The 19,186-nt window shown below is 36.3% G+C and overlaps 2 protein-coding genes across 2 annotated transcripts; both read right to left on the bottom strand.

Annotated features, from left to right (window-relative positions):
• Positions 1–14,984: 14,984 nt before the first annotated feature.
• On the bottom strand, positions 14,985–17,076 carry LOC130462593 (F-box protein CPR1-like). The gene is made up of 2 exons (XM_056831198.1): positions 15,449–17,076; positions 14,985–15,278 (listed from the first exon to the last, which is right to left on the bottom strand). Exon 1 carries the CDS (start codon positions 17,052–17,054, stop codon positions 15,465–15,467), a length of 1,590 nt encoding a protein of 529 aa, XP_056687176.1. The 5' UTR covers positions 17,055–17,076; the 3' UTR covers positions 14,985–15,278; positions 15,449–15,464.
• A 25-nt stretch (positions 17,077–17,101) lies between these two features.
• Positions 17,102–18,099, bottom strand: LOC130462881 (F-box protein CPR1-like). The gene is made up of 3 exons (XM_056831849.1): positions 18,095–18,099; positions 17,215–17,737; positions 17,102–17,119 (listed from the first exon to the last, which is right to left on the bottom strand). The coding sequence occupies exons 1-3, from the start codon at positions 18,097–18,099 to the stop codon at positions 17,102–17,104; spliced, it is 546 nt and encodes a 181-aa protein (XP_056687827.1).
• Positions 18,100–19,186: the final 1,087 nt, after the last annotated feature.

The raw sequence follows: 19,186 nt of genomic DNA, 5'->3' as shown, positions 1-19,186 counted from the left end.
AATGGGGAATCGAGATTCGTTTATTTTATAGGAGATGCGTTGTCAAGTGGAGTTTTTATGCTTTCATCATCGAACCTTTCCCTTGCGGGAATGGGGACAAAAGTAGGTGTCTACAAAGACGTGTCCAAGACGTGTCCATCGTGTATCCGGTCGTGTGTCTCGTGTCCTAATTTTTCAAAAATAATCGGACACGTGATTTCGCGTGTCGGACACATATTTCCGCGTGTCCAAGGCGTGTCGGTGTCCAATACGTGTCGGACACGGGACACGGCAGCCTGATGGCGTGTCCGTGCTTCCCAAGGTACATACTGATGAGATAAATTATTGTCCCCAACATTAGGTCGGGCTTTCCTAAATATTATAAATACTTAACATGCTCCCTAGCATTTTTGTTTTTTCCTATTATAGAAACCTCCTATTTTTCAAGAACGGAAAACATCACGTGGCAATGTGTTATATTTATTACTCCCTCCGCCAGTGGCGGATCTTGACCACTTTTCTTAGGGGGCCGAAACGAAAACATTTAATTCTATTCCGCAAATTCAAGTAGATACAAATCGCAAATTCTAACTCAATTATAAACATGTAACACATTATTGTTAATTTAGTTTTTTTTTTTAGAGTAATTGTTAATTTAGCTTAAAGCAAAACATTTTTAAGGGAATCACTTCGTATTTTGGAAATACTAAGCTAGTAAGGAATATCACAAATTCATAATTGAGTTCTGCTACTCCTTATATTTCTCTCTATATATTAATATACGGATTTTTCATGAAATGACCCCGAGGTTTGCGTTAATGCACCAAATGCCCCTAATGTTTCCAGAATGCACCAAATACCCCCGAGGTATGGGATAATAACAAAAAGTGCCCATTAGGCTAACGGACGTTAACGCCGTTAGTCATTAACGCCTAATCAACTTATTATTGATTCAATTTAACCCTAATTAACAATTTAACCTACCTTTAATAAAGTTTTACTTTTTATTTTTTTTACTCTCCTCCTCCTTATCTCATCTCCTCTTCCATTTTACATCTCCACTCATCATCATCAACAACATCATTATCTCCTTTGAACAACAAAAATCATCAAACTAGATGCAGAAATCAATGGAAGCCCCAATGTGAATTCTAAATTTCATCCCCAATTCGATCTCACTCTCTTTCACTCACTCCCACTCTCAATTCTCAAATCCTGCTACTGTATTTCTATCCCCTCAATTTCATTCAATGACCATCTTTGGTCCCTCATCTTTTCTTCCCCTTTCTCTCTCCTCCAATACCAAATTCCACTACCAAATTCAACTTTTACACCAGATCTAGAGTTCAATTTTTACAAAAGCATTGATGAAAAAATCAGTAATAGGCGGAAAATTGGAAAGTCGAACTGTGCTAGAGCGATGATGGAGGTGGCTGGGAGGAGAGAGGGCGGGGTGGTGGTGGAGATGGCGGTTGGGAGGAGAGAGGGTGGAGTGGTGGTAGAGATGGCCGAACTGTGGGTAAGTGATGGAGGTGGGTAAGTGATGGATCAGAGAAAGAGGAAAGAGAAAGGAGGTTTGGATTTTAATGGTAAAGAAGAAGCGTAGCAGAAGGAAGAAGAAGAAGGTTTGGGGTTTGTTTTTTTTTTCCAGTAAAATTTGGGTTTTAATTAGGGAAGAGCCCAAACAAAGACACCCCATCAACATCCTTTGATTATCTCTCCTCCAAATTCAATTTGTTTGAGGTTGAAGATTTATAATTTGGGTTGAAATCAACTGGGTTTGAGGGATAATTTGGGTTTGAATTAACAATCTGGTTGAGGAATAATCTGGGTTTGAGGAAATAATTTGGGTTTCAATAATTTGGGTTTGAGGAAAGAGAATGACAAGGTGGAAGAAAGATTGTAGAGATGATGATGGTGGAAGAAGAAAAAAAAGAAGATGATGATTGATGATGATGATGAATGTTGGCGTGAAGGGAAGAGTGTGAAGTGAAGAAGAGCAAGTGAAAGAAAGCCCCAAAAAAAGTTTTGTGTTTTTTTAAAATAATAGTAGTTAATTCTTTTTTTGGGTTTAATTAATATAATTAAGGGTTAATATTAGGATTAGTAAAGAAAATGGTTGAGTAAGGGCAAAAAAGTAAATTCATGCTAACGGAGACTTAACGGAATGGACGGGAAATGGTCAACAAGGGTATTTTGTGATATTATTGCATACGTCAGGGGTATTTCGTGCATTCGGAAAACATTAGGGGTATTTGGTGCATTAACGCAAACCTAGGGGTCATTTCATGAAAAATCCGATCAATATATTACTCTCTTTCTCTCTCTTCTTTTCTCATTGGTCATTAGTTTTACTGCTCCTTATCTCTTTCCTGTCTTTTTCTCTCTCTTTTTCTAATCTTTATGCTTGGGACCCACCCAAATTTAACACTTTTTATTAAAGAAATCAGATGTAAACACTCCGTGTTGTTCCATGCGCTACTGTTGCCCAGTTTTCACGGGGGCCAAATAACATGTATTGGGCCTGTTTTACTCATTTACTTCCTCCGTCTCTTTTTGTTTTTTACGTTTTTCTTTTTGGGTGTTTCAAAATGTTCTTTACATTTCCTTTTATATTATCACATAAATTATTTAATATTTTATCAAAATTTGTGTCAACTATTATATTAACCAATTAAATCCATTAGGTAATTTAATCCCCACACTTTTCCATAAATACATTAACTTTTTCTCATTTTCCCAATATCAAAATTTTGATAATAGTGAAAACATTATAAATAAACGTAATTTTCCTCGTTTACATGAAAAACTTAGAAGAATCTCAATGCACATTAATTAGTCGTTAAAACGTGTGCAAAATACCAAACGTAAAAAACAAATAGAGTTGGAGGGAGTACTTGTTACTGTTTGGTTTGGGCCAAGATTTGAGGGGGGGGGGGGGGGCAGGCCCTTGCCCGCCAGACAGAAGATCCGCCCCTGCCCTCCGTCTCTTTTAGTTTTTACGTTTGGAATTTTGCACGCGTTTTAACGACTAATTAATGTGCATTGAGATTCTTCTAAGTTTTTTATGTAAACGAGAAAAATTATGTTTATTTATAATGTTTTTACTCTTATCAAAATTCTGATATTGGAAACTGAGAAAAAGTTAATGTCTCAATAGAAAAGTGTGAGAGATTACCAATTGAGGTTGACATGAGTGATTAAGGGCCTCTTACTCCTTAACCAAGGTCTCGGGTTGAGCCTTGGGAATGGAAAAAATCTCAACTGGGAGGGATGCTGCCCATCGAGGTACCCATGCAAACTCCCGCGGGAGATTAGTCCACTCGCCGAAGGCGGTGGGAACTCCTCGTAGTAGAACCAAAACAAAAAAAAGGTGTGAGAAATTAAATGACCCAATGAATTTAATTGATTAAAATAATAATTGGACACAAATTTTTATAGAATATTGAATCATTTATGTGATAATAAAAAAAGAAATGTAAAGAACATTCTGAGACACCCAAAAAGGAAAACGTAAATAAAATAAAATAAAAAGACGGAGGGAGTAATAAATATAACACATTTATAGTAGTATGGATCTTTAACAATTACTACGGAGTATATGGTTGGGTACTGTGAAACAAATTTGTGGACATAATTAATTAGTTAGTTCCTATTAAAAAAAATTAATTAGTTAGTTGGTCTATATTAGTTATAAAGTATCAAAATTACCGATTGGGCCTTAAACGGGTGGTTAAGACAAAGAAAGTAAAGGCTTATGTGTAATAGGTCATTTATATGTTTAAATCCTCAATTTGTAATTTAAAGTTATGTACTTATGTCTTATACGTGCCCAAATAAAATACAATTCTGGAGTACATGAATTAAGCTATTTTAATTTTGGAAATGATAATATCAAAATAGAAAAGAAAAACCATCACAATCCTAATTAAATTAATTAATGCCTATGTTTACGATTCATCAATGTAACCAACCATAATTAGTTAGTTGGCTAATGTTTACAGAGTATTCTTTGAGGGTATTTCAGGTAATTAGTCAAAAAATCAAGATAGTAAAATAATGGCAATTACGTACTTGTGTTGGTCAATAGGGACTTCTCCCATCTTTTTTTGTTTTGTTTTGTTTTTGTTATGGATATCTTTTAGTGCACCGTAATAAACCTATATATATACACACAATAGGGTTTACACCAATAACATAATTTTTTATTTTTACTAAAAAAAAAGGAGTTTTAGCATAAAATAAATTTGAGATTATAACAAACTGATACAGATTAAAGTTTGTGTTTTAATGGATATCTAAAAGTGAAAAAAGAACTGTTTTTTTTTTTGGTTCTACTATGAGGAGTTCCCACCGCCTTCGGCGAGTGGACTAATCTCCCGCGTGAGTTTGCATGGGTATCTCGATGGGAATCATCCCTCCCAGTAAAGATTTTTACCCGAGACCTTGATTAAGAAGCAAGATGCCCTTAACCACTCATGCCAACCTCAAAAAGAACTTTAATTATTATTAAAAAAAAAAAAAGTTTTAGTAGAGGAAATTAACACCACACCTCCGTATTGTTATGTTATAAAAAAAAAAGGAGTTTTAGTAGAAATAAAATTAGAGTTTAAAAGTGGCTTATTGTATGGATAAAAGTTGTACGGTGAAGAAGGTAGAAGATTTGATTGGTAGGGATACACAGAAGGGTTTGAACATTCCCTTGAATGATTTGTTTGTCTAGTTTGTGTAGGAACATACAGATGCATAAAGCGGAATTTCAGGAAACAATTTCCTAACATCTATCACAGGATCTCATGCATAACAATAGTATAGAGATCAGATTAAGTCGAAAGAATAATCACCTTTGAATCGTGTTCTACCGTTCGTATGCAAGCTTCGAAGATCTTAGAGCCCCACTTGTTGCTCCTCTACTCAGTCCACAAGCACGAATTGAATCCCACGTATGCTCAGGCCCGGCCATTGGGAGGTCCGGTCGGATACACAGCACCGGGCCCAAAATTTAGGGGGCCCAAAAAATTTTCTTCACAGTTACATTGAAACAAAAAAAAAAAAAAAAAAAACATTAAAGCATCTTCTTCCTCCCTTCCCCGTGAGTTCAGTCAAACCTGCAAACCCCAACTTCCCAAAATAACTCTTCAAATTCTTATTCTCTCTCCTCCTCGTGATTTGATTTCCAAAAATCTGTCAATTAATTCTTTTAATTCCCTTAATACTCTAATTGACTGAATCTTCTCCAACCTTAGTACCGTTCATCCTTGTTTTTCCTCTCCATCAATTCATTTTTTGAAAATATCCATCTAAATTCATGGTGTTCAACGGATAAATTTCATATATTTATATATGTATCAAGATTTAAGATCTCTTAAATATCAATATCTACTTCGAATTATTTTCAATTCAAAGAGCCGTTCATTCCTTCAATAACGATGCAGTTGGAACTAAGGCTCTGAACTACAAGTCTATAATCAGGTATATTTTCTCTCGTTTCCATGGCTTTTTGTGTTTATTTCATCAGTTTTCAATTTTTTTCCGGTCGGTTTGATTTTGTTTCTTAACATTAAGTTTTTCCGGATTTTATTTGTTCATCTAATTTGGGGTAAAATTGTTAGATATTTTTGTCTCCGAAATTTCATTTTTCACGTTTTTGTTCACCGTTTGAAAGAGATTAGTTTTTATTTTAATTTGTTTGTTTTGAACTTAGATTAATTTGTTCGTTAATGTTGCATTGTATATTTGTTGATGGTGTGTTGTTGCTGTGCTCTACTACTGCAGTGATGCTTGCTCTGCTGCGTGCTTGTGCTTTTAATTTGTTGATGGTATAGTGGTGTACATGCTGCCTGACTGCAGTGAGTACACACAAAAAAATTAAGTTTTGTTAATTTGTTGATGGTGCAGTAAAAAAAAAATCTTATTTACCAAAACAAATTAATAAATAATATGTTTATAGTTAATAATTGCGCTCAAAATTTGTTTAGGGGCCTCATATGAGCTTCTTAAAAAGCTTAGCACAGGGCCACCAAATTCTCGGAGCCGGCCCTGCGTATGCTAGTACGGAAGAGAACGATCACAATTTGTCTCTTGCTTTGTTTGGGATGTACGGCGTTTAGAGAATCACAGTTAGGGTTTTTTGTGTTTCCTTTTTTTTTTTGTCTGATATTCAATTGAACGTAGTTATTGAATCCCTGACATTATAACTATTATAATGTTTAGGGCTTTTAAGTTAACACAAAGTCCAACCTTATTTCTCTTAGCAGGCCGGTTGCCATAGGACCTTTTGGGCCCATTCCAATTAGTGCTTATATGTGTGACCTTATAGGATTAATATATTTTAGTTGTAGGTCCAATCAATATTGTCCTACTAATCACATTTATTCTCTAGCAAGCAAATATGATTACTAAAATAATTAATTTATTATCTTCATAATTAATTCCTATTTATATTTAGTAATTGCCGGAAATGTCTAAGGACATAATTCCTTCAATCTCCCACTTGTCCGAAGACAAGAACGCAATGCTAAATTCCTTAAGTCTCTTAATGCCAAAATTTGATAACACACTGTTATTCTCAAATTCTAGTTTCTTGATCGCCGAGTTCGAACTGTTCAAATAAAGATTAACTTTTAATCCCATTCCGCATGGCCATGCAATTTTCAGTTCTCGCTCATCAAGAGGCCCAGACACCATTCCTATCAAATAGGAGGACTTATTCACTCTTGTATGACCATAACTCCCACTCAATTCTTAGCCCACCTGATCACTGCCTTTATAACCTCCTTTTACGGTGCGGCGTTTAACAGCGTCAAAGTTAAACTAATTGTCTCGTGGTTATTAAGACATACTCATGTCTAAGGAATCCACTAAATATAGAAGTTTGATTCTACTTTTAGAATCTAGTTAGGTCAAGTCTCAATGCATCAAGTATACATCCATATAATCAATTAGACATCCCTATGTCTCCATAGCCCATGGAACTGCACTATCAATTAATTACATGCTAGTCTTCACATAAATCACTTATGTCCAATTTAGTGATTTAGACTAGGGACTTAATAAGTTGTGATTTCAGTTCACTTTATAGGGTTCCATTATCAAAACGTTTTCGATAATCCTATTTGAAAACACAAGTTATTTGGACATTTTATTTAATACTAAACCAAACAATTAAATAAGAATGAACTTCTATTGATAAACATTCAAAGCATAATAAATGTCTTTACAATTGTAAACATAAAGTAAACAAACTAAAGCCATTCTCCCATATGCCTAAGCCCCATAGACCTAGTATGACTCTCATGCTTAGGTTGAGCAAGCGGTTTAGTCAGAGGATCAGCCACGTTATCCTCAGTATGAACCTTGCTTACTTTCACATCCCCTCTTTCAACGATCTCTCGAATAAGATGGAATCTCCTGAGCACATGTTTGGATTTTTGGTGCGATCTGGGTTCCTTGGACTGGGAAATGGCACCATTGTTGTCACAATACAACTCAATGCCATTTTCAATGCTAGGAACTACACCAAGTTCACTAATGAACTTTTTGATCCAAACAGCTTCTTTTGCTGCATCACTTGCTGCAATATACTCAGCCTCTGTTGTAGAATCTGCGATGGTACTCTGCTTAGAACTCTTCCAGCTCACAGCCCCTCCATTGAGACAAAATATGAAACCAGATTGTGATCGGAAATCATCTTTGTCACTTTGGAAGCTTGCATCGGTGTATCCAGTGGCAACCAACTCATTATCTCCACCATAGACCAAGAAATCATCCTTAGTCCTTCTTAAGTACTTAAGGATATTCTTTGCTGCCATCCAGTGCGCCTCTCCTGGGTTTGACTGGTATCTGCTGCACATACTCAAAGCATATGCAACATCCGGTCGAGTGCATACCATGGCATACATAATGGACCCTACTGCAGAGGCATAAGGAACATTACTCATGCGCTTGACCTCATCAGGTGTCGAAGGACACTGAGTCTTGCCAAGTGAAATGCCATGTTGCATGGGAATGAAACCTCTTTTGGAGTTTTCCAGCTTGAACCTTGCAAGAACCTTATCAATATAAGTCTCTTGGCTAAGTCCAATCAGCCTTTTGGATCTATCTCTATGGATCCTTATTCCCAAGATGTATTCAGCTTCTCCTAGGTCTTTCATGGAAAAACAACTTTTAAGCCATTCCTTGACTGACTCAAGCATGGTCTTGTCGTTTCCTATGAGAAGTATGTCATCCACATACAAGACTAGGAAAGCAATACTACTCCCACTCAACTTCTTGTATATACAAGATTCCTCTTCATTTCTGAGGAAGCCAAAAGATTTGACTGCCTCATCAAATCTGAGGTTCCAACTCCGGGATGCTTGCTTAAGCCCATAAATGGACTTCTTAAGCTTGCAAACTTTTCTTGGACTGTTTGGATCTTCAAAACCTTGTGGTTGTGTCATGTACACATCCTCTTTCAAGAACCCATTCAAGAAAGCGGTTTTGACGTCCATCTGCCAGATCTCATAGTCATGAAAGGCAGCAATCGCAAGAATTATCCTAATGGATTTCAGCATGGCTACTGGTGAGAAGGTTTCTTCATAGTCAATACCATGAATTTGTCTAAAACCTTTTGCCACTAGCCTTGCCTTAAAGACATCAATGTTTCCATCTTTGTCCTTTTTCAGTTTGAAAATCCATTTGCAACCTATGGGTTTAACCCCATCAGGCAAAGCAACCAAGTCCCATACTTGATTTTCAAACATCGAATCCATTTCGGATCTCATGGCTTCAAGCCATTTCTCGGAGTCTTGACTCGTCAAATCATTTGTGTAGCTAGTAGGTTCCTCATGTTCTAAAATATCTATTTCAGAACTTTCAGTCAAAAGGAAATCAATATATCTCTTTGACGGAATGACGGTCCTACTAGACCTACGTTGGGGGACAACAGGAGAAGTTTCCACCTCATTAGGTTGAGGGACTTCGCATGGATTATCTCCAAGTGGGACGGTAGAAGGCGCATGAATGGAATGCACCGCCTCCTGAGCATTTTCATGTTGGGTCGTCTCTGACGAGGTGTGAACCTCATCCATTTGTTGCTCATCTCGAATTTCTTCGAGATATACATTACTCCCACTTGTTTTTCTGGAAATAAACTCCTTTTCCAGAAAGACACAATCGCGAGCAACAAACACTTTGTTTTCGCTTTGGTTGTAGAAGTAGTATCCCTTAGTCTGTTTTGGGTAACCCATAAAAAGACACTTATCGGACTTGGGTGAAAGCTTATCAGAAAGTAAACGTTTTACATAAACTTCACAACCCCATGTCCTTAGAAAAGACAATTTTGGAACTTTTCCAGTCCACATCTCATATGGCGTCTTTTCTACTGCTTTGGACGGAGCTCTGTTGAGTGTGAATGCCGCTGTTTCAAGTGCAAATCCCCAAAATGAGGCAGGAAGGTTAGCAAGACTCATCATGGACCAAACCATATCTAATAAAGTTCGATTCCTTCTTTCGGAAACCCCATTCAACTGTGGTGTCCCTGGTGGAGTCAATTGCGAAAGTATTCCACAATCTTTCAAATGATCACCAAACTCTTGAGATAAATATTCACCACCACGATCGGATCGCAATGCTTTAATTTTCTTTCCAAGTTGGTTTTGTACTTCATTTTGGAATTCCTTGAACTTTTCAAAGGATTCCGACTTATGTCGCATGAGGTAAACATATCCAAATCTGCTCACATCATCAGTAAAAGTAATGAAATACCCGTACCTTCCCCTAGCCAAAGTACTCATAGGTCCGCAAACATCAGTATGTATGAGGGCTAAAAGATCATTGGCCCTTTCACTTGAGCCTGTGAAAGGAGACTTTGTCATTTTTCCCATTAAGCAAAATTCACATACTTCATGATTCAAAATCAAATGATTTGAGAATTCCATCCTTATGAAGTTTCACTATGCGCTTTGAGCTTATATGGCCTAATCGACAATGCCATAGGTAAGTAGGGTTCAAATCATTTGGTTTGTGTTTCTTGTTTTCTATGTGATAGATATGGTTTTGTAAGTCTAGTACATATAAACCATTTGATAATTTAGCAGAGACATAGAACATACCATTCAAATATGCTGAACAACAATTATTCATAATTTGAAATGAAAAACCTTCCGAATCCAAAATCGGAATAGAAATTATGTTCTTGGTAATAACTGGAACGTAATAACAATTATTAAGTTCTAATATTAAACCAGAAGGCAAGCGTAAACTATAATCTCCTACAGCTAAAGCAGCAACTCTTGCTCCATTGCCTACTCGGAGATCACTTCGCCTTTGCTCAAGCTCCTACTTCTTTTTAGTCCCTGCACATTACCAATAATGTGAGATCCGCAAGCGGTATCAAATACCCAAGAAGCAGTTGTAGCTAAATTAACTTCTATGACATAGATACCTGAAGTTAAAGCACCAGTCTTCTTATCCTCCAGATATTTGGGGCAGTTCCTCTTCCAATGACCAATCTTGTGGCAGTGGTAGCACTCATGTTGAGCAGCTACCTTAGCCTTGGGAGTGGCCTTTGGCTTGGTTGAAGAGTTCTCATTGGCAACTACCTTGCCCTTGTTCTTCTTCATGGGAGCCCCTTTCTTCTTGAACTGCTTACCTTTACTAACCATTAGAACATCCTTATGTTTAGGTTTACTTGGTAAGTTTCTCTCAGCCTGAATTAGTGAACCATGCAACTCTTGCAGGGTAGCCTCCCCTCCTTGCATGTAGAAGTTCAACTTAAAGTTATGAAAATCTTCAGGCAAGGATCTGATGACTATGTCAGTTGCCAGGTCCTTAGGATAAGGGAAACCCAATTTCTCCATGGTCTGAAAATGTCCAATCAAATCGAACACATGCGGACCAACGGGCTTCCCCTCTTCCAACTTGGAATCCAGAAGTTTGCAGTTTGCTTCAAATCTCTCCAATCTAGCATTTTTCTGAAACAAAGTTTTCAGTTGCTGGATTATGCTGTAGGCATCCAGACCATCAAAACGTTTTTGATACTCTGGTTCCATGCAAGCAAGCATCAAGCATGTTACTTGCAAGGAGTTATCCTCTAGAGTTTGTCTAGCTCGCTTTTGAGCTGCAGTAGCATTTTCTGGCAAGGGTTTAGGTAGAGGATTGTCAAGAACACTTTCTTTTCCTTCCGCTCTGAGAACAATTCTCACAGCCATTTGCCATTGTAGGAAGTTGGTAGCATTCAGTTTGTCTTTTTCAATTAGAGGGCGCAAGTTAAAAGTAGAGTTGTTTGCACCAGACATGATAACTACAATAAAAAGTAAAGCAAGATTCAATATAATGTTTATCAAAAGTAGTAATTAAACAAATTCAATTCACTACTACCCTTTATTCAAAATTAGAAGTCCCCATTGAATAAAGAATTAACCAAGATCCCCTCCCACTACAATCAAACGGACTTTGGCCCTGCTACTTTAATTTATAGTATTCGAGGTAAGTAAACATTTTACTAATTATAACTGATTATAACTCTTGGTAGACAGGTTAACAACTCTTTGTATTTTCCTATCTCTTAGCTTCAAAACCCAAAACTTTGTCTTTTGATAGTTTTGTTGAGTTAAACCAAACATTAACATGTAAGTTTCAAAAACCTACCCTACTATCCCCGGAATTATAAGCAACACCCTGCTTTGGCAGAACCTATTACTCATGATCTAAGGCTTTATAGGTGTTGTATGGAAAAGCACTTAAACTCAATATTATTTTGGGACCTAAGTTTACTATGTTGGTTAATTAAAAGTGAACACATTGCTTTAAATAACCACATACATAAACTCAATAAGCATTTTAAGGCAATATAAAATGCATAAAAATTAAATGTGATCCTAGTATGGCCCCTAAAAAAATAAGCACAAATCTTCTTGGGTTCCTGTTCATCTTTCTTGGATTTCCATCCTTGAATTTCTGATTGAACCTTCTTACTCCATCGAGCTTATAATACGAACTTTATAGTCTAATTTAAACTTTTAAATTAAATTACAACAATAGAGAACGATGCACAGATCGTATTTCAAAATTTACAAGAATACAAAACGATACGCAGATCGTATTTTCTATCCTATTTTGGGCCATACTAGTCACTTGCCTGTAACAAAATATCATATATATTCCATACACGCATATAATATCAAACTATATTAAACACAAATTATTTACTTATTAACTATTAATAAGCAAATAACATTTCCAAAATAATTATAAAAACTTAAACAATTTAAGTTTAACATTATTTAAGAAACTTTATTATTTTAATTCAATTACTATTTAAATATGGCTAGAATAATCTTATTAATCAAGAATTTGCATTTATTGGAAACTTATGATTTATGCTCAACATACAAAATATATTTTCAGAGAAGAAAAAAAAAAAAATCAAGTTAATCAAAATTGATATTGGAAATTATTTTATAATTCCAACTTTCCTTTTCAATAAAAACAAATTTCCCAAAGCATTCAATAAAGACCATTTCCCAAAAATCTTTTGGAAAATAATCGTTTATTTGATAAAATCTCCATTTTTCCAAATAATGTAACTGCACAAAAATCGCAGCAACAAAGTCGCACAATATTATTTCAGTATTGCACGTGATTTAGGAGATCTGATATTTCCTTTTTTTTTTTAATATAAAGAGAACAGGAAGGCAGGCGTGAGACCGCCCCTGCCTCGCCGTGAAGCACGAAGGCCAAAACCCAGTCACGCCGGTCGAAGCTAGCAATCAGACCTCGCCGGTCGACGCCAGCAGCCAGGCCTCGCCGGTCGACGCCAGCAGCCAGGCCTCGCCGGTCGACGCCAGCAGCCAGGCCAGCCATCGAGGCAGGCGTAACAGCAATTCAGGTGCAACGTCCCTACGCCTCCCTTACTGCCGCCCGTCCGCCGCCCCTTTTCCCGCCGGAACGCCGCCCTAATTCCCCTCCACCGTGGCTCCACCGTCGCGGGTGGTGGCCACCCAGCCATGGAGGTTGTTATTTTAATTTGGGTAACAATTACCTAAATTAAACTAATCTTTATCCAACTTTTGTTTAAAAAATAACAAATTTAATTAGGTGTGATAATCCGAAAATTATGGCTGAAAATTTGAATAAATTAACAAAATTAAAACTGAATTTTAGGTTTGTTAAAAGTTAGATTTCAATTAGAATCTTTATTCAAATTAAATCTAACAAGAATTCGAAATTTAGGGCATAATTATCTCATTTTATTCAAATAATTCAGAAAAATAACAATTATAATCCGAAAAATTCCTATTAAATTATGAGGCGGTTCTATTGAATTTTCTTAACAAATAAAATCAAAAAATTTAATTGTTATCCTTAAATTTTATGATTAATCGAATTAAACATAAAAATTAACCAAATTCAATAATTAATATACAAAAATTCCGAAAATTAGTTAAAAAATTACCAAAAAAACTCGGCTGTTGTATAAAAATTAGGGGATAATCAATAGATTTATTTAACAAATTAAAAATAAAATCTTTAATTGTTAACAAATTATTTCCATGATTAATCTTATTAACCAATAAATAATTTAAAATCTGACGAATTTAATTTTAAAAAATCCGAAAATTTTTATGTGATATTAACTGTTAATTTCGACCCTGAGATAAAAATTTCGGAATTTTATAAATTTATTTTGAGAAAAAATTAATTAAATCACGATTTAATGATTCCAATCAATTAATATCATATAATAATTTTGCAAATTCAAGCCATAAATCTTCCCTTAATTGAATCAAAATAATAATGTTGCATACAATCATGATCATAAAATATTATGCAAGAGGCTAAAACTGATACCACTGTAGGAACATATAGATGCATAAAGCGGAATTTCAGGAAACAATTTCCTAACATCTATCACAGGATCTCATGCATAACAATAGTATAGAGATCAGATTAAGTCGAAAGAATAATCACCTTTGAAGCGTGTTCTACCGTTCGTATGCAAGCTTCGAAGATCTTAGAGCCCCACTTGTTGCTCCTCTACTCAGTCCACAAGCACGAATTGAATCCCACGTATGCTAGTACGGAAGAGAACGATCACAATTTGTCTCTTGCTTTGTTTGGGATGTACGGCGTTTAGAGAATCACAGTTAGGGTTTTTTGTGTTTCCTTTTTTTTTTGTCTGATATTCAATTGAACGTAGTTATTGAATCCCTGACATTATAACTATTATAATGTTTAGGGCTTTTAAGTTAACACAAAGCCCAACCTTATTTCTCTTAGCAGGCCGGTTGCCATAGGACCTTTTGGGCCCATTCCAATTAGTGCTTATATGTGTGACCTTATAGGATTAATATATTTTAGTTGTAGGTTCAATCAATATTGTCCTACTAATCACATTTATTCTCTAGCAAGCAAATATGATTACTAAAATAATTAATTTATTATCTTCATAATTAATTCCTATTTATATTTAGTAATTGCCGGAAATGTCTAAGGACATAATTCCTTCAGTTTGTACTCCGTTAAGTCAGGGTATAACTTGATCAATTTCTACAAGAACTCGCTTGGTGGAGTGGCTAGCTGTTTGGTTGCACCGATATATGTTCCTATGCCTACGAATAAGGCACTGTCATACTTGACGAGGGTGGCTACTGTGGCACGAGGGTGCTACAGAGGCACTGTCATACTTGACGAGGGTGGCTACTGTGGCATGGGGAATTTGGTATGAGCGGAACTTGGTAACACATCAAAGTAACCAGCATGCATCAAACTTTGTTATGAGACACTACAAGTCTGTTAGTTGGCAACAGCCTCCTGAAGAGGCGACTTTCGGTGATTGTTAGGGACGGGACGGGACTGTGACTGAGGGAATTGTGGTGCGTGCAGGGTGCCAACAGATGTGGGAGGCACTGGTTATAACATACGGAGTACTTTGTGGTGCATCAATCTTTAGCTGCACCACCTTGTACTTAATTAATACAAACATTATACTAGTTCAATTTATGCAGATCTAGTTACGCAAGTATGATGTTCATCAGCACGGATCAGTATGCCTTACTGCCTTAGTACTTAAACGTTTTACGTAGTTCAATAAATTCAACATTACAACCAAATCATTAGCAGATTGAAACCGAGCAAAAAGTATATAAAAGAGTTTACACAGTACACTACACAGACCATGGTGTGTGTAAATCCCCATTTATTTCTACCATATTTCTGCAGTCAGCAGCACCAGCCATATTTCTGCAGTCAGCAGCACCAGCCATATTTCTGCAGTCAGCAGCACCAGCCAATGCCATATTTCAGCACTCTTGTATCTGTGAAGTGAAGCAAGAACATGAAAACGAGATACAAGTTTCTCAATCTTATAACAGCAAAGTAGACAACAAAACTACTTCATTTGCACACAAACATATCATATCCAGCAAATTAGACAACATACTGATTTCCTATAATACACTTTAGTAATTATCAAAAAAAAACATACCTTTCCTTCTTCCTTCCTACTTAGGCTTAGGGTGCATGGTTGGTTCCCCATGGATAACCTCGTACTTCCTCGTACCATTGCCAAACGGAACAAGACTACTTGAACACATTACACTATCAAATGACTTTGGCACTCCAGTTATATTTACATACTCAACTGTCTTCTTCCTCAAGTTATACCAGAACAGCTTTTCATTATCTTGCTCAAAAAGGACTTCAGAACCATCCTTTGAATATGCTAATGGCTTCATGTACTCAAAACATCTGATTACATTGGGTTGCGAGATGGACACCAGTTTTGTCCATGACTCTGTCTGATAGTCAGCCATCACCCACAAATCAAAGCTTTCTTTAGGGTAATGGCACAGAATACAAAGATTACCTCCTAGTAGACCAAGACTCATGTGGAAATTTGTGTCAACATAATTTGGCTGTTTAACAACCCTGCATTTCTCCACTCCAAGATCAAAAGCTATGACCAGATCTGAGCCACTGTACAAATTGGGGCTTTGACGTGCCACCCAATGCAAAGCACCATTTGCAAATATCCCATTGCATGGATTGCAAACCAAGTAAGAAAATTGCTGTATCAGTTTCCTGCTTCTCGTTTTCATACTGTAAACTTCAACTTCAGTATCAACTGTTCCACCTTTGAGCCGGTTGTGCTGTTGCAAAATAGACACTACCTTGTAGTCATCAGTAGTAGAATCATAGCCAAATCCATGAGTTAAGAAATTCTTGACATGAAAATCAGGGTGAGGTACTTTTTCATGTTTGCCAGTGCATGGGTTCCACAGAGCAAAGTTCTGGTTCTGGTTGTTACACAAACAGATCAAGCCATTACAGCTGCCCACAATATCAGTATATTCTTTATTACTTAAAAGTGGGTGATTGATCTCAATGGCTTTATCAAGCAGCTGAGCCTTCACTGATAAAAACCTTTCCCCTTTAAGAATGAGCAACAAGCCACTGTCGTCACACTTCTTCAGAACTTCAAGATGCATCTTATAAAACTCTGGTCCATTGATGAAATTGTACCATGTCTTGCAAACACATTGAGCCTGCCCAAGGGTCTTAACAGGAAGCTGAGAAAAGATATAACACTGCACCTTCACAGGAAGGGCTGCTAAGATCATCTTGGCACCAATGTATTCTGGATCTAGTAAACTTCCACAAAAGACTTCTGTTCCAAACAGTTCTGTTGGTAATTGACGTATATTTACCTCCCTAACTAATTTCTTTTGAAGGTTATACCAGATGAACCTCTCATTATCTAATTCCAAAAGAATTTCACTTCCATTCCTCGAGTATATCAGTGGTTTAATCAAATCATAGTGATGAATTGGTCTTAGCTCAGTAAGTGAAATAATCTTGCACCATTGAATATTATCACTCATCATCCAAATATCAGCACCACGTTCTCGATACGTGCAAATGATACACAGGGATCCACCTATGAGCCCCAAGGTCATGTCGAAGTGGATGTCACCGTATTCTGGTTGTTCCACTTTTCTGCAATTTTCGAGCCCCAGGTCAAAAGACATAATAAAAATAAGAAGTAATAACCAGATCATGTCTTTGGCGTGCAACCCAGTGCAAATTTCCATTTGCAAAGATGCCCGAGGATGCATCGCAAAGAATGGACGAAAAACATTCAATCTTTCTCCAATATCTAGTTTTCAAACCATATATGTATGTCTCGGAGAAAGCAAAATCTTCACTTTCTGTGTCCATAATGTCAACATAAAACTGCAAAATTTGGACTACCTTGTAGTCATCACTAATAGAATCATACCCAAACCCGTAATTGACTGTTTGGACAAAATCTGAATCCTTTTGGGGATGTGCTTCAATCATAGGTAGGTTATAATAAGCTCCAGACAGCGGATTCCAAATGGCAAGGTCTTTTTTTACGTTAGATAAGCAGAGTAAGCCATCACACGAGCCTACTATTTCAGTCCAACCAGCAGGAGTTGTTAAAGGATGATTGATCTGCAGTGCTTTGTTCAGATTCAGATCAACAAAATGAAGATTTTTCGCACCAATGATAAGATTCAAGTTCTCATTGCTTTTTCCGGACACCTTAAGATGTAGTTTAGCAAAATGAAAATCATTCATAACATAATTCCATTCCTTAAACACACATCTTAATCCAAAAAGTGTCCTAGCAGGGAGACGAGATAATACATTAAAAAATAGATCATCAGGGAGTGTCGCCAACCGACTATCTGTTTGCGCATTTCTGCAAAGTGTTGCCAACCTCTTACACTCTACATAATCCTGACTGAGCCTACACAGTACACACCAGTCATCAATTCATTTGAACTAACAGAAAATCAATCTACTTTCACACTTTGCTAATTTCTTTATCCCTCTCAAACTACACTCTATTGTACAAAGAACAAGAATAAAACCATTTATCACAAAGTATCGCCAACAAAACACAAATGAAAAAAACGCACTTGTTCAACACATAAATCCAATGCTGCAAATAGATTTTAAAAAATTAAATACAAGATATAATCAACAAGAAATCCATTCAAGAAAATCACAAGACAGGAAGAAGAGGAGCTTAAAAGTGTAGCATCATTCAGTTTTTGATCTAATTCTTCTACAATAAGATGGCTGAACACACAAATACACACACCTCATTTTTCTCCTATCAAAACAATTGTTTTTCAAACCTAACATAAGAATCACTATCAATTATCAAACATGAATTGACGCAAAATTCACTCAACAATCCATCAAGTAATTCCAATTTTCAGCAGAAACCAACTTGATAGCTAAAATTAATTGCAACGAAATCATCAAATTCAACACTAATCCAAGAAACCCTAAGTCCAAACACACAGACAACAGACAACAGCTATGAAGAAGATGATAATACAACATAAATCGATCGCAAGGTAAAAAAAAGCAATAGTTATACTAAGAATTGGAAGATAAACCCTGATTAGAGGAGAGAGAAAGAGAGAGAGAGGAATCACCTTGGAGGATTGAGGGGTTTTGGGGGTCGACGATCCATCTGATTATTTGGGAGAAATCGCAGAAAAACTCAATCTCAGCAGTTTACTTCATAATTCATATTCTGAATCCACACTTCACCTCAATCTCAGCAGCACTGATAGTATACTGATCAACCCAGAAATCCAGAAAGAAGAATGAATCCTCAATAGCTAAACCAATGAAACAGTATGCTTATTGCTTAACATGATATGCTTAATTGCTTAAGATGATATTTAGAGTGAAGAATGACTGAATGAGGAAGAGTTTATTAATAATAATTCTTCTTTACAGAGTGCAAAAGGAGAGCTTAAATAATAAATATCCTTACAAGAAGACAAAATTGAAATAACAGAATTACTCAAAATTCTGATAACAAAATTGCATACATTGAATTGAATTCAATGGAATCTTCTAGAGCCATGTCATCAATTCATTCTCCTTTCTTTCCCAACTTTTCTTCACACTTGTTTGGGCCTCTGGTAAAATCGAATCCGAAAATCGATCTAAACCCAACCCAAAAATTCTTGGTCTTCGTGACCCGTAACCCGATATTATCCGAACCCGATCAACCTCAAAAGTCAAAAGTAATGGGTCAAAATCCGACCGATTCAAACTGTAGACTAATAAATGAGATTATCATAAACTTTAAGCATAGTAAACACCTCATTTTTATTATTTTTGTCAAAATCTATTTTGTCTAAACATGGTGAAAATATCGGCAAAAATATAG

The sequence above is a fragment of the Spinacia oleracea genome, chromosome 6 (genome assembly GCF_020520425.1).
Source record: "Spinacia oleracea cultivar Varoflay chromosome 6, BTI_SOV_V1, whole genome shotgun sequence".
In the NCBI taxonomy this organism is placed as follows: domain Eukaryota; kingdom Viridiplantae; phylum Streptophyta; class Magnoliopsida; order Caryophyllales; family Amaranthaceae; genus Spinacia; species Spinacia oleracea.
The sequence above is the reverse complement of the archived record's forward strand: the minus strand, read 5'-3'. Positions and strand labels throughout refer to the sequence as shown.